Raw genomic sequence first — 13571 nt, 5'->3', positions numbered from 1 at the left:
CAGGGGATGGAAATGCACTGGAACAAGGTCATGGTGATGTTTGCATAAATAGTGAATATACTCATAACCACAGAATTGTATACTTTAAAATGGTAAATGTTTTATTCCGTGAATTGTATCTTAATTAGAAAAAAAGAAAGTCCTCCCCTGTCCAAGACCTCCCTCAGCAATCACCAAAGAGATGCCTTGCCAGCCCTACACCATCTGGACCATCCATCTGGACCCACCTTTTCCAACCTCTGTGCCCACAGCTCACTCCCCATCAACTACACCAACCACATCCTTACCCCAGGGCCTTTGCACCTGCTGTTCCCGTTATCTGGGGGCAGAACTGCTCAGGGGAGCCCCACAGACCTGCAAAACCACGTGCCATTATATGGTGGTTGTTTTCAGCCACAAAGACTTGGGGTAGTTTGGTACCCGGCGATTGGAAACCAATGCAGTGCCCAGAGAACACCTGTTGCAGGAAAGGAGAGAAGAAGGGAGCGGGGAAGGAAAGAAAAATGAGCAAGGGAAGGAGGGAGAAACGGGGCTACAGCCTGAGGATAGCAGCCCAGACCGCTCTCCAGTCCCACCCCTGCCGTGTTGGGCTGTGTGGGCTTAACTACACTCTGACATCTGTGTGCCTTGGTTTCCCATTTGAAAGTTGGGGGAAAACAATCCTCAGACTCCGTCTTGAGATGGAAGCCGAGAAGGATCAATGAAGTAATTTCTCTGGGTTACTCTTGGCAAGTTGCCAAACCCATACAAAAGACAGGTGTGACTGGGACCTACCAGGGTCTCTGCATTCAAACACCACGGACACAAAAGCCAGGTAGGAAAGGAATACAAGGGAGTATGCTTTCTGCGCACTGCTTCTTTTCAGTTTTTCACTTTTCGAAGAGACCTCCTGCTTTTCTCTAGGAAACACAGCAGCACATGCAGGATAATGAATAGCAGCTAATACTTGGTTTCCAGGTAGAGAGACAATAGGGAGGGGTGGGGACTGGGGCTCACAGGAGAGCCCGTCCCCCTCTAAAGAGGGCAGCTGCTACTTGACCTGAGCAGAATGAACCAGGGGATGAGGCGCCAAACTTGTTTTGTTCAAGGCAGACAGCAACCCAGGAATGTATGCAAACTTTCCAGGCATGAGAATTCAAAACCCCCCAACTTAAAACACAGTATGACAGCCAAACAAACCTGTCTGCTGGCTGAATGTGGCCTTTAAACCACGGGCCCGTGGTTTTTTTTTGTTTGTTTGTTTGTTTTAGATTTCATTTATTTATTTGACAGAGAGAGAAATCACAAGTAGGCAGAGAGGCAAGCGGGGGGGTGGGGGTGGGAGGCAGTCCCCCAGCTGAGCAGAGAGTCTGATGCGGGGCTCGATCACGGACAGTGTCTTTAAAACACAAGGATATATAGGGCACCTGGGTGGCTCAGTTGGTTGAGCATCTGACTCTTGGTTTCAGCTCAGGTCATGATCTCAGGGTCGTAGGATTGAGCTCTGCACCGCATGGGGCTTTGTGCTCAGTGGGGAGTCTGCTTCTCTCTCTCCCTCTGCCTCTCCCCCGGCTAGTGCGCACGCACACTCTCTCTCTCTCAAATAAATAAATAAATCTTAAAAAATAAATAAATAAAACGTAAGCATATATGAATTGTCCAGAACAGGCAAATCTAGAGAGACAGAGAGCAGTCCAACGAGGAGGACTGGGGAGCAAGAGCGAGGGGTACAGGATTAATTCCAGGGGTAATGATAATGTTCTAAAATTGATTCAGGTTGATCGTTGCACAACTCTGAATAAACAAAAAGCCATTAAATTGTACACTTCCATTGTGTATATATTACATTGCAATAACGCCATTTACACACACATACACACGCACGCACGCACGCACGCATGTTCAAGAATCCTCCTAGGCAACCACAAGGTCCATCCAGCCAGGCCAGGAACAGGGTAACACTTTCAGAGAAGCCAGACATTGGATTTTTTATGAGAAATTCCCCCTTGGGGCACCTGGGTGGCTCAGTGGGTTAAAGCCTCTGCCTTCAGCTCAGGTCATGATCTCAGGGTGCTGGGATCGAGCCCCACATTGGGCTCTCTGCTCAGCAGGGAGCCTGCTTCCCCCTCTCTCTCTGCCTGCTTCTCTGACTACTTGTGATCTCTGTCCCTGTCAAATAAATAAATAAAATCTTAAAAAAAAAAAGAAAGAAAGAAAGAAAACTCCCCCTTTATAGAATTTGGCAACCACTTAGCCTTTTTCAAATCAAATCACGGTGCCAGCCAGAGGACACCCACCTACAGCCACATCACGGTCCAGGTCGGGTTTTTCAGCTTTTTCTGATGCCACACCCGCTGCCTGCCCCTGCCCTGGGCTTCCTCCATCCAGGCGGGGCCAGGGGTTCCCAAGGACACGACCTGGGTGGAAAGGAAGCGACCTGAGGACCGTGGGGCCTGCCCTCACCCTGGGCAACTCCAGCAGGACTGTCACCTCTTCTCCCGAAGCAGCTGTGGTGGTCCCTTCAGAGGACAGCAAAGACAAGTCTTTTTAATGTTGGTGTTCACTTTTCCACCGGCCTGACAGAAGGCAGAAACAGCAGCCTCGTCTCTGTGCGCAGGACGGAAGGGCCGGAGGGATGGTCAAAAGCCCCTGGGAGCCGGAGCCAGGAAGGACCTGACATGCTCAGAGAAACCCACTTCCCAAAGAGGGGACACGGGAACTCCTTCCTCTCCGGCCCCAAAACGGGGCAAACAAGAGTGCCCATCCAGGCCTCACGGGACCCTTGACTTTGAGGTTTGAGCCACTCCACTCTGCTTGCCTTCACCCTGGTTTCAAAAAGGGTTTACTTGGCAACAGCAACCAAAATTTAAAACACAGGTACCCTTGGGTCCAGGAAATCCCCTGCTAGGTATTTATCTGACAGACATACTTGCACAAATGCAACGGTGTGTGTGCAGAGCTCCTCCTGCAACAGGCTTTGTGGGAGTAAAGAAGCCGCGTAACCGAAGTGTCCATCAGCAGAGAAATGGCTGTCGGACCTGCAGTCCAGATGATGTAATTCTGCTGAGCAGCGAAAACTAATCGGGCAGCCCTGTATGTGCTCATCGGGAACATCTCCAAGACAAACTGAGTGGAGGAAGCAGGATCCGCCAATGGAAGACTACAGGTGGGGATGGGGAAGGACCTGTCACGCCTGCAGGAAGGGGACACGATCAGGAACAGTGGTGGCCTCCGCTTGGGCAGCAAGGGGCTGGGGACCTGGGTGGGAGGAAGCTTCCTCACCACTCCTTGGCCACTGGGGCCTTGGAATTTTGTGACAAGTGCATATACTTATTTTCTGAAACAAAACTTTTTACTTTTTTTTTTTTTTTTAAGATTGTATTTATTTATTTGTGTGTGAGAGAGAGCGCACAAGCTCTAGAACCAGGAGGCAAAGGGAGAAGCAGGCTCTCCACTGAGCTGGGAGCCCGACGCAGGGCTCGATTCCAGGACCCTGGGATCATGATCTGAGCTGAAGGCAGAGGCTTAACCAACTGAGCCACCCAGGCACCCCTAAAACAAAACTTACCTTAAGAGCAAAACCAACCCCAGTTTACTTTAAAAGAACCCCCAGGGCAGCGCCTGGGTGGCTCAGTCGTTGAGTGTCTCCCTTCGGATCAGGTCATGATCCCGGGGTCCTGGGATCGAGCCACGTATCCATCTCTCTGCTCAGTGGAGAGCCGGCTTCACCCTCTCCCACTCCCCCTGCTTGTGTCCCCTCTCTCGCGGTGTCCCTCTCTGTCAAATACATACATAAAAAATCTTTTAAAAAAAATAAAAGAAAATAAAAAATAAAAGAACCCCCAGGCCACATTTCCATCACACTTGCAGCAAGGAATTAATTCAGAACCCAAGGCCGCTTTAGGCGAACTGGTAGCTCACGCGGCCGTGGGCTCAGCAACTGGGTTTTGCAAACCGAGAGTTGGAACCTGCAGCTGGCCTCGTGCGCGCAGGGCACGGTGAACACCGGGTTTCTAGGTCTCCATGAGGCCGTGGTGAGTGAAAACTCGTATCTTCAGCACCAACGAAGGGCCTAAAAGGGCCGGAATCCCCACTGCCCGACACTGTCCCGAACAATTACTGTGCATCAACCCCCACACCTGCTCTGTCCCTAGGACAGAAATGTGTCTCACGCATTCTCCCTCCCAGCACCCAGCAAGGGGTGTGCTCGAGACACACCTGCAGAATGAGGGAATGAACCACGGCCGCGGATGTTCCCAGCCTGCTAACCACAGGCCAGGCCCCACGCCACGTGTTTCCTGCAGATTTGCTCATCCAACCCCCGCAACCGCCGTATGAGACAGGCAGGCTGGCCATCAGAATCCCCACGGGAGAGTTCACCAGCCCAGCCCTGGGCCTTGTTCACAGGGGGCCCCCACGCTCAGCAACCACACTGATTTCCCAGCACGCCCATCAGAATGGAGAGCTTTCAGAAGGCCAGTGTCCACGTGGCACCCACACCAGTGAAATCAGACTACCCGGGGCTGGGGTGGGGGTGTTGGGGATGGTACACACAGCAGGCCCCCAAAAGATTTTTAAGATTTTATTTATTTATTTGACAGAGAGAGAGATCACAGTAGGCAGAGAGGCAGACAGAGAGAGGGAGAAGCAGGCTCCCCGCTGAGCAGAGAGCCCGATGCGGGGCTCGATCCTAGGACCCTAAGATCATGACCTGAGCTGAAGGCAGAGGCCCAACCTCTGAGCCACTCAGGCACCCCCCAGAAAGATTTTTTTTTAAAATCCCCAGATGACTCCAACCTTCAGCAAAGTTTGGGTACCATGCCCTACATCAGTGCTCTTGACCTCGGCTATGCCCCGCCCCACCCCTGGAGACGGCTTCCCCTTTATCTTCTATTTATACGTGCATGAAATAGGTGTGGGGTTTTCTGCCGTGTAAGTTGCTGTATACACCACACACATCTCCGTGCCCCTTGCCTTTCTGCCCTGGAGCCGGGCGCCGCAGGCCACCATGAACGGGCACCCAGAGCTGACTCCCCCTGCAGCTGTCAACTGTCCACTGTGCGGACGCATTGCTGTTAACTGGCCCAGGCTGCCAGGCACTGAAGTCCTTCCCGATCTTTCGGACCTCTCTGTTTTAAAGCTCCTCAGTCGGTCCTGACGGTCAGCCAGCCTGACCCTCCCACAAAGGGGGGACGTCCTATGAGAAGAGGTTGTTCAGACCCAGATATGGCTCCTTCCATGGGGCAGAAAGAAAGGAACTTCCTTCTGAGAGAGGCTGCCCCCTTCAAGCACCCACCTTGGCACCTCACATCCTAAAGTTTCTGATTCAGGGAACATGGCCAGCTCAGGCCACTTCCCCTCAGACAGCCACATCTGTGGTCCTCCTGCTCCCGCTCCAGCCCCTACAACACATTCGAGAACGTGCAGCCGTGAGGCCAGGAACCTGATCACGGCTTTCCCCAGCTGATGGCTAGTGCACCCCTGCTCACGGCCAGCACCCTAGGATCGAATCCAGATTCCTCCCCATGGCCCTATGCCCTAGTCTCACCCCACCCACTCTCGCCCTTGGCTGCCGAGGTCCCCCCACACCCCGTGCCTCATGTTTGCCCCTTGGGCCATGCACGTGCTGCTGGAGCTTTGCCAGATGGTTCCTTCCAACCCTCCCTGCATGTCCGTCATTGTCCCTCTGCTGTCCCCTTTACGGCACTGGGCACCATTTAGTTATTCTGCTCAATCGTGACCAGTGCGCTCATCTCCCTCTCCGCAGTGCCAGTCCTTCAGGCCAGACACCCCCTTGGCCTTGCGGGCCTCTCCCTGGTCCCCAGTCCAGCACAGAGCCTGGCACACACAGGGCTCACCATAAAGACCTGAGGAATAAAGGAACACAGAACTGCACTTTGAGACGGGGCATCTGAACATCCCTCACCTGAACGCCAAAAGAGGACCAGCAGGTCACAAGGACACATGACCGGGGGAGGGGGGCACAAGCACATGGTGTTTGCAGGTTGGACATACTCTCTTTGATTTTTTTTTTTTTTTTCATGAAACTCCGGGGCATCTTTGGCTAGTTTAGGTTTTCCTAGTTTAGTCCAAACACATGGTTTGGAAAAGTCATTCCACTTTCTCCCTATGTGATGACAGAAAAATCAAAAGTTCAAGCTCAAGGGTAAATGGTAACTAATGCTACGGGAAGCTTCAGTATGGGGAATACAGCAGGGAGGAGTGGGGACTGTGGCAAACAGGGACCCAGACCTACCAGAACAGCTAATGTTTTATTTTACTTCATTTTTGTAAGTAGGCTTTATGCTCCATGTGGGGCTTGAACTCCTGACCCTGAGATCAAGGGTCACCTGCTCCACCGACAGAGAGGCTCCGGGCTGGCTCGGCTGGTGGAGCATGTGACTCTTCATCTCGGGGTTGTGAGTTCAAGCCCCGCTCTGGGCATAGAGCTTCCTTTAGAACAAAACTAAACACAATAACAGACTGCCTAATATTTTAAATAAACCAGAAACTCGGAGTTTTTCACAAGAGTGCTCCATTTAAGAAGCCCTATGTTGACAGATCCAGTCACATCAGACTGCGGGACTCAGCACTGGGGCTAGGAGTTTGCAACCCCCGCTCTAGTCCACATGCGGTTAACAGAACCAAGTGTTTTCTCCGCCTTCATCCTCTGCTCACTCAAGCAGAGACCCTGGGCCTCGGAAAGTGCTGGCCTGATGTCCTCCCACCCAGGCCATGAACCTCACAAGCCTGTCCTGTGTCTCAGCAGAGGAACCAAAGACAACTCTGAAAGAGCCTGGCCAAGGATTCAGCCGTGCGTGGGTACCGACGCTCCGCTATTCGAGAGGGCCCTGAACGACCTGTCCTTGTAAATCAGAGCGTGCCCGAGAAGCAAACATCTCTCTCTCTGCCATCTTGAAGCAGCTTCTCGAGACCGGCCTGAAACTCCCCCACAAAAGAGGAAGTTCAAACCAGAAAAAGAGAAAGTAAAACACACAAAAAACTGGTTGAACAGAATACCCCAAAGGCACAAAAAACAGTAAAATACTCACCTGCCCGCCAATGTCAGCCAGCCACGCTGCAGCCGCGCTTCTGCCCTCCTCGCTGACCACACCTCCCATGGCTGCCCCTTCCACCGGCTGCTCTCCCATCCCAAAGGGCATCCTGCTTCCTTCCACCCCAGGGCCTTTGCAGGTTTTGTTCCCTCTGCCTGGGTGATTTTGCTCCTCGTAGCCTGGCCAGCTCTCATTCACACTTTAGGCCTCAGTCTAAAATGCTGCCGCCTCAAGGCAGCCTTCCCTGATTGCACCCCAACAAAGTCAGGTCCCTGGGCTACTTCTTTCTTGCACATTCCTCAGTGGGTACCACTCAGGTCTCCGCTTCCCTGGAGAGACCTTGCCCGCCCCCTGTCTTGCTGACTCACACAGATACCCTCTATCACACCACCACGTGTTTGCTCCCAGGGCCGCTGTCCCCATCTAGAGCTTTGGTGCATGACGTGTCTGTGGCCCAATGGTGTCCTGAGAGCAGGGCCCCTGCGTGTTTCACTGCTGTCCCCAGCTCCTAGCACAGACCAGAGGTTCAAGGTGTTGAACACAGCAGGGCCCACTTCACTAGGAACCCCAGGACGCCCCTAGGACTGGAGCTGGCTGGTCTGGGACCCATTTAAAAGCCAAAAGTGGGGGCGCCTGGGTGGCTCAGTGGGTTAAAGCCTCTGCCTTCGGCTCAGGTCATGATCCCAGGGTCCTGGGATCGAGCCCCGCATCGGGCTTTCTGCTCAGCGGGACGCCTGCTTCTCCCTCTCTCTCTCTGCCTGCCTCTCTGCCTACTTGTGATTTCTGTCTGTCAATAAATAAATAAAATCTAAAAAAAAAAAAAAAAAAAAAATTTAAAAGCCAAAAGTGGCCCCAGGAGAAGGGCCCAGCTGTCCAGGCCTGTTCCCAACTAACTCAGATCTCCCTTTTCCAGCTCACTGACCCATCTGCAAACAGCCTCAGCACGGGGACCCGCTAATGAATTAAGCTTTAAGTAGAGGTTACGAGTGACTCTGCTCCCGCAGTTTCTGCTGCTTCTGGTAAATAAACTTCAGCCAGCGCTCTAAGTGGGTTTATTGCCACACGGAGCTGCAGGGAGCGGGGCTCTTCATCACCTCCCTCACAAACGAGGGTGAGCCAGCCCGTGTCTGAGTTAAAGAGAGCCCTGAGTGAGAAAATGAAGTTAACACACGCAGTCTGTCTTGAGGGCTGTCCCTAATAGAGACAAAATGAAGCTGAGGTTTAGCCGCTGGGCACAATGACATGTCTCTGCTGAGAGCAAGGCAGAGAAGGAACGAGAAACACGGTCACGTTCCTTAAACCAGTGAAAAACTGTAGACACCCCAAAAGCCCGTCCCTGGGGGCAGAGGTCATAAATTACGGCCCCTCCAGTGGGCGGTGCTGATTCTGCGAGGGCCTCTGTTTTCTCAGCCATACAAGCCACCCAAAAACCTCCTGGACACTGGGTCGGTGGGAACAGGGCGTAGCACACAGCTAGCACATAGCGTGTGCCCAGGAAACGGGAGTAATTATTACTTCATTGTGGGATGCTAGGAAGCCAAAGAATAATGGCACCTGCGCTCTCCAACACGGAAGCCACCAGCCTCATATAACTATTAAACACTTAGAATATGGCTGGTCCAAATGGAGAGAGATATGTTGTAAGTTCAGTAGGAAAGCCTGATTTGGGAGCGCCTGGGTGGCTCAGTTGGTTAAGGGTCCAACTCTTGATTTCGGCTCAGGTCATGATCTTGGGATCGTGAAATCGAACCCCGGGACCGGCTCCAGGCTGGGAGAGGATTCTGCTTAAGATTCTCTCTCCCTGGCCCTCTGCCCTTCCCCACCCCCCACCTCTCTCTCTCTCCCCTTCTCCTAAAACCGAAAAAAAAGGGGGCGCCTGGGTGGCTCAGTGGGTTAAAGCCTCAGCCTTCAGCTCAGGTCATGATCTCAGGGTCCTGGGATCAAGCCCCACATTGGGTTCTCTGCTCAGTGGGGAACCTGCTTCCTCCTCTCTCTCTCTCTGCCTGCCTCTCTGCTTACTTATGATCTCTCGCTGTCAAATAAATAAATAAATAAAATCTTTAATAAATAAATAAATAAATAAATAAAATAAAAAGCCCAATTTTGAAAACCTAGCACATAAAAAAATAAAAATCTCATTAAAATTGTTTTACATTGGGCGCCTGGGTGGCTCAGTGGGTTAAGCCACTGCCTTCGGCTCAGGTCATGATCTCAGGGTCCTGGGATCGAGGCCCGCATCGGGCTCTCTGCTCAGCGGGGAGCCTGCTTCCCTCTTTCTCTCTCTCTGCCTGCCTCTCCGTCTACTTGTGATCTCTCTCTGTCAAATAAATAAATAAAATCTTTAAAAAAAATTGTTTTACATTTAAAAAATATTGTTTTACATTGATTACATATTAAAATGATTGACATTTTGGAGGCACTGTTATTTTAAGTGTAATGGGACTAATTTCACCTGTTTCTTTTTCCTTTTTTATGTGGCTCCCAGAACATTTCAAATTACATGAATGGCTCATATTCGTGGCTCAGATTATATTTCTATTGCACAGCTCTTATGGATACATTCTGACATGAAAATATGTCCATGCTATTTTGTAAAATTGAGATGTGATTCACATATCATAAAATTCACCCCTTAAAAGTGTACAGTTCTGTGGTTTTCAGTGTATTCATGAAGTTGCGCAACCATCACGACTAATTCCAGAACATTTTCACCATCCTGAAAAGCCCTGTCCCTTATCATTAGCAGTCACTCCCCATTTGTTCATGCAATTTTGAGTGGAAAAAAGCAACCTGCAGAACAGCATTACAGTATCAAGTGGGGTTTTATAAAAACTAACACATAGCATTACTAATATGTATGCATACCCACATTTGAAAATGCATTTTTTAAGTGTCTGGAATAAGGCACACCACACTGTTGGTGATGGTTATCTCTAGGGACTGGAGTTAGGGACGCAGAGAAAAAGGAGAGGGTGCTCACCCTTTCTTTGCTATAGTTCTGTCCTGCTTTTGAGATTTAAAAAGAGAATGAGTTGAATTCAAGCCTTAAATAACTCCTGGCCGACTTGGATAAATAACTTTTTCACGGCACTGTTAACAGACTGGCTTCAGCTGGAAGATGAAGGGCCTAGTTTCAGATCTACTTTTTATTCTGTGCTTTTAAAATAGAAAGTACAGATAGAGACGAGGTATTTTCCCTCTTAGCAACAGCAGGACCAAGGCCCAGGGCTTCCCCGCACAGACGCAGCCCGCCCGCCTCTTCCCAGGCCCGGGGCCCCTGGCTCGCAGCGAAGTGGGCTGAGCGCCCGGCTGGGGACAGGACCCGGGGGCGGCCTCCCCAGGGCCCCGCCTGGCAAAGGGCAGCGGCTGCCTGCGCGCCTTGCTCCACAGTCCCCGCCGACGCTGGGAGCCCTGACCGGGAAGCGACGCGAGTCTGCGACCCCGGGGGCCTTATCCGCTGGAGAAGGGAGCGGTGCGACCTGCCGCGTATCTCTGGGCGGCGCCAGGCATCACCGCTCCGCAAAGGATGGGGCCCTCCGGCCCCTGTGCCGGGTGTGAGAGGATGCGGTGGGGACGCCAAGGGTTCGGGTCCCGGCGCTCCGGAGGCCGCACCCACCCTTTCCTGCCGCGGGGTGCAAGAGCCCAGACCCTCAACCCCGAGACGCGCCTCCCCCACCGCCATCCCCTGTCCCCTACCTCGGCCCCGGGCTCGGGGGTCAGGAAGAGCGCGAGTTCGCGCGCCCCGCCGCGCACGGACTCCGGCGGGTCGGCGTCCACTAGCAGCATCAGGAGCGCGACGGGGTCCAGCTGGAGGAGGGTGCGGGGGAGCCGGTGGCCGCGTCCGGGCCTCGGAGCCCCGCCCCCGACCGGCTGCATGCCCCGTGGCCCGCCTGGAGGAGGCGGGGCAGGTGCGCACCGGGCCTCGGCCCCCACGCGCCTCCCCGAGCGCCGGGCCGAGTGGGCAGCGCCACCCAGTGGCGCGCGGTGCTCACTGCGCCCGGCCCTTGCACCACCTGGTAATAAAGCAAAGCTTCTCAAACTCGTCTGCCCATTGCCATCACCTGGGACCCTTAGAACTTCCAAAGTCCCGCCCACACACAGTCTCTGGGGTTGGGACCAGGCACCACTGTTTTTTGAAGTTCGCCTGATGATTCCAACATACAGCCGAGTTTGAGAACCGCGCGTAGAGACCACCCCTTTTCCCTGGAATCCGGGCGGAGCCACGGTTCCCAGCCCCCAAGGCACTTTAGACTGCCCCGGGGAGCTTTCAAAAGCCCGGAAGCCGGGCCTCACCCGGCGGATCCAGCCGGAACCCCTGGGGGTGGGGCTTGGGCATCAGTAGTTTTTAAATTAAAGCTCCCCGGCTGTTTCCAGCATCCAGGATAGAGAACCGCCATCCAGAGGATCCTTTCATTTAAAGACCAAAGCCCCGCCCCCAAGGCCGCCCTAACTCCAGCATCTTGTTTGCGCCCGGCGGAGAGTCCTGGGAATTAGAGAAACCGGCCGTAGCGGCCTTTCCCTCCCAGGAGCAGCTTTTAAAATAAACTCCCCAGGGAATTCGTAAATGCTCTAAGCTTGACCCCCCCCCCCCCATGCATACACATTTAGCCCTGGGAGGCTTGTGTAGACCCTCTATAGAGGCTGAAGAGGGCGGGGTGCATCCCCCCCAAAAAAAAAACCCAAATGAGGAAAATCCAAAAAATGGTGAAGAGGTCTGGGGAAATCTAGAATTCTCATTTTTCCTATGACGCCTTTTTTTTTTTTTTAATGCTGCATGCGTGGAACAAAATCAGGCTGGGCTTAGGGTTATTAATAAATATCGGCGACACCCCCCGTTCCTCGCTCCCCCACCCAATCCCGGCTAAATCTACATGTAGAGTTTATCTGACAACCCCAGGTAGGAGGCGTGAGCTCCTGCTCCCTCCGGCTTGTGGGTGATCTGTCCCCGTACAAGCTGTAAAATTCCCACTTCCACATCTGCTTCCCAATCATTTCTCCACATCTCGGCCCAAACATTCAGGCCTTCAGGTCAGGGTCGCTTTCTGGAAAAATCTTGGGAAAGATTTGGGCCGCAGGTGGTTTGTTAAAGGTCTTGATAGGAACTCACGGGACCTGAATGTGGCCGTTCATTACCGTCGTGATTTTCCTGATGCTCGGAGCCCTTCCTCTCATCACCCAAGATCCCCAGGAATCAAGACCAGACCCTCACCGCGACAGGCGGGCTGGGATCCTCAGGAAAGCCTCAGGAAAGCCCAGGACTGACTTCAGATGACTTCCCCCGGTGGATGAGACTCACGAACATAATGCTAACAAGGGGGAAAAAAAAAATGCTAACAAGGGGAAAAAAAAAAAAAAAAAGACATGTTGCAGAAGGCTCCGTAGGGCACTCTGCCATTAACATAAAGGTTTAAAAACATGCAAAACCACACTCTATATTGTGTATGGATACAGCCATATGGAGTAAAAGGCGAAAGCTGCGCCTGGGAGCGGTGCGGGCCCCATTCAGGAAAGCGGTGGGGGGAGGGGATGGAGGCGGAGGATGAACGGGGTTTCAGTTAGATCCCTAACGTTGGTGGCTATCGGAGTTAAACCTACTGGATGCCCAGAATGACTCACTAAAAGGCAAATAAAAGGCCTGGGATATTGGCTGAAAGGGCAGGGGGCTCAGACCCCCTTGGCCCAGGAATTGGGGTGTCTGCGGAAGGATCCGGCCTCTTCCCCAGCGTCTCAGCCATTTCTACCCTGAGCTGAGTTGGCTAGCCAACAGTCATTTTGCTGTGAGGCTCCCCCCACAAATGTGTGATTATGCCTTAGAAACATTTTGCTAAAAATACAGATGCCCGGAGCCCTCCCCCAACTTTCTGAATCCAAATCTCTGAGGAGATCCAGGCATCTGCCTCTTAACAGCCCCGCAGGTTCTTCTGATGCTCGCCATAGTGTCAGAAGGACCCCTATTCGGGGGCTCCCTCTTGCTGCGGGCGTTACCCAGGGACCCCTGTGGGAGGCCACGTCCATGGTTTTCAACGAAGGGGACGGACTGTGGAACGATCTCCTGGCGGGTCGGTGGTGCCTGGCTGTGCCCCAGCGCCCTGCCCCCAGTTCCCAGCTCTTGGGGAGACCCAGGGGCAGGCAACACGCCTGAGGCCTGGCATGCAGCCTGCCAGGGCCGCACCCTGCCTAAACCAGTTTGAACCAGCTGCAGGGATGGAGCCGTGGCGTGTCCCCACGAGCTCCCTCTGGCGCCCAAGCCGGGCTCCGAGCTTCGGCTCTGGTCTCCCGCTTGGGAGTCCTCCGCGGGTGCGGGCAGCGGCCCCTCTCCCAGCCTGGGTGTGGGGGTACCAGTGGCGGCCAGGCCCGCAAGGCCCCCTGGAGCCGTAGTAGGAGTCCCTAGCTGGGCCGCCGGGGTCACACAGCCTGCCATCCCACACCCCACCCCCATCTGGCTTCCCCTCCAGCTACAAAATGGTTGCTTGTTTGTGTCTTCTCAAGGTCAATTCTCCCAGTCCAGTACTCGGGCATACAGGGTTCAAGATTAGC

At 53.3% G+C, this 13571-nt stretch overlaps 1 protein-coding gene across 5 annotated transcripts in view; it reads right to left on the bottom strand.

Moving 5' to 3' along the window:
* The window catches only part of BCAS4 (breast carcinoma amplified sequence 4), a 56458-nt gene extending 45390 nt beyond the window's left edge, over positions 1 to 11068 (bottom strand). The window contains exon 1 of one of the 5 annotated variants that reach the window (XM_047745453.1): positions 10731 to 11068. In XM_047745453.1, the coding sequence (XP_047601409.1) occupies positions 10731 to 10910 (180 nt within the window). In that variant the 5' untranslated portion in view covers positions 10911 to 11068. The remainder of the gene's footprint in view (positions 1 to 10730) is intronic. The other 4 variants (XM_047745455.1, XM_047745456.1, XM_047745458.1 and 1 more) reach the window with 4 other exon arrangements.
* Positions 11069 to 13571: the final 2503 nt, after the last annotated feature.

This window comes from Lutra lutra, chromosome 9 (assembly GCF_902655055.1).
Source record: "Lutra lutra chromosome 9, mLutLut1.2, whole genome shotgun sequence".
Lineage (NCBI taxonomy): Eukaryota > Metazoa > Chordata > Mammalia > Carnivora > Mustelidae > Lutra > Lutra lutra.
This window is presented reverse-complemented; position numbering and strand designations above follow the sequence as displayed.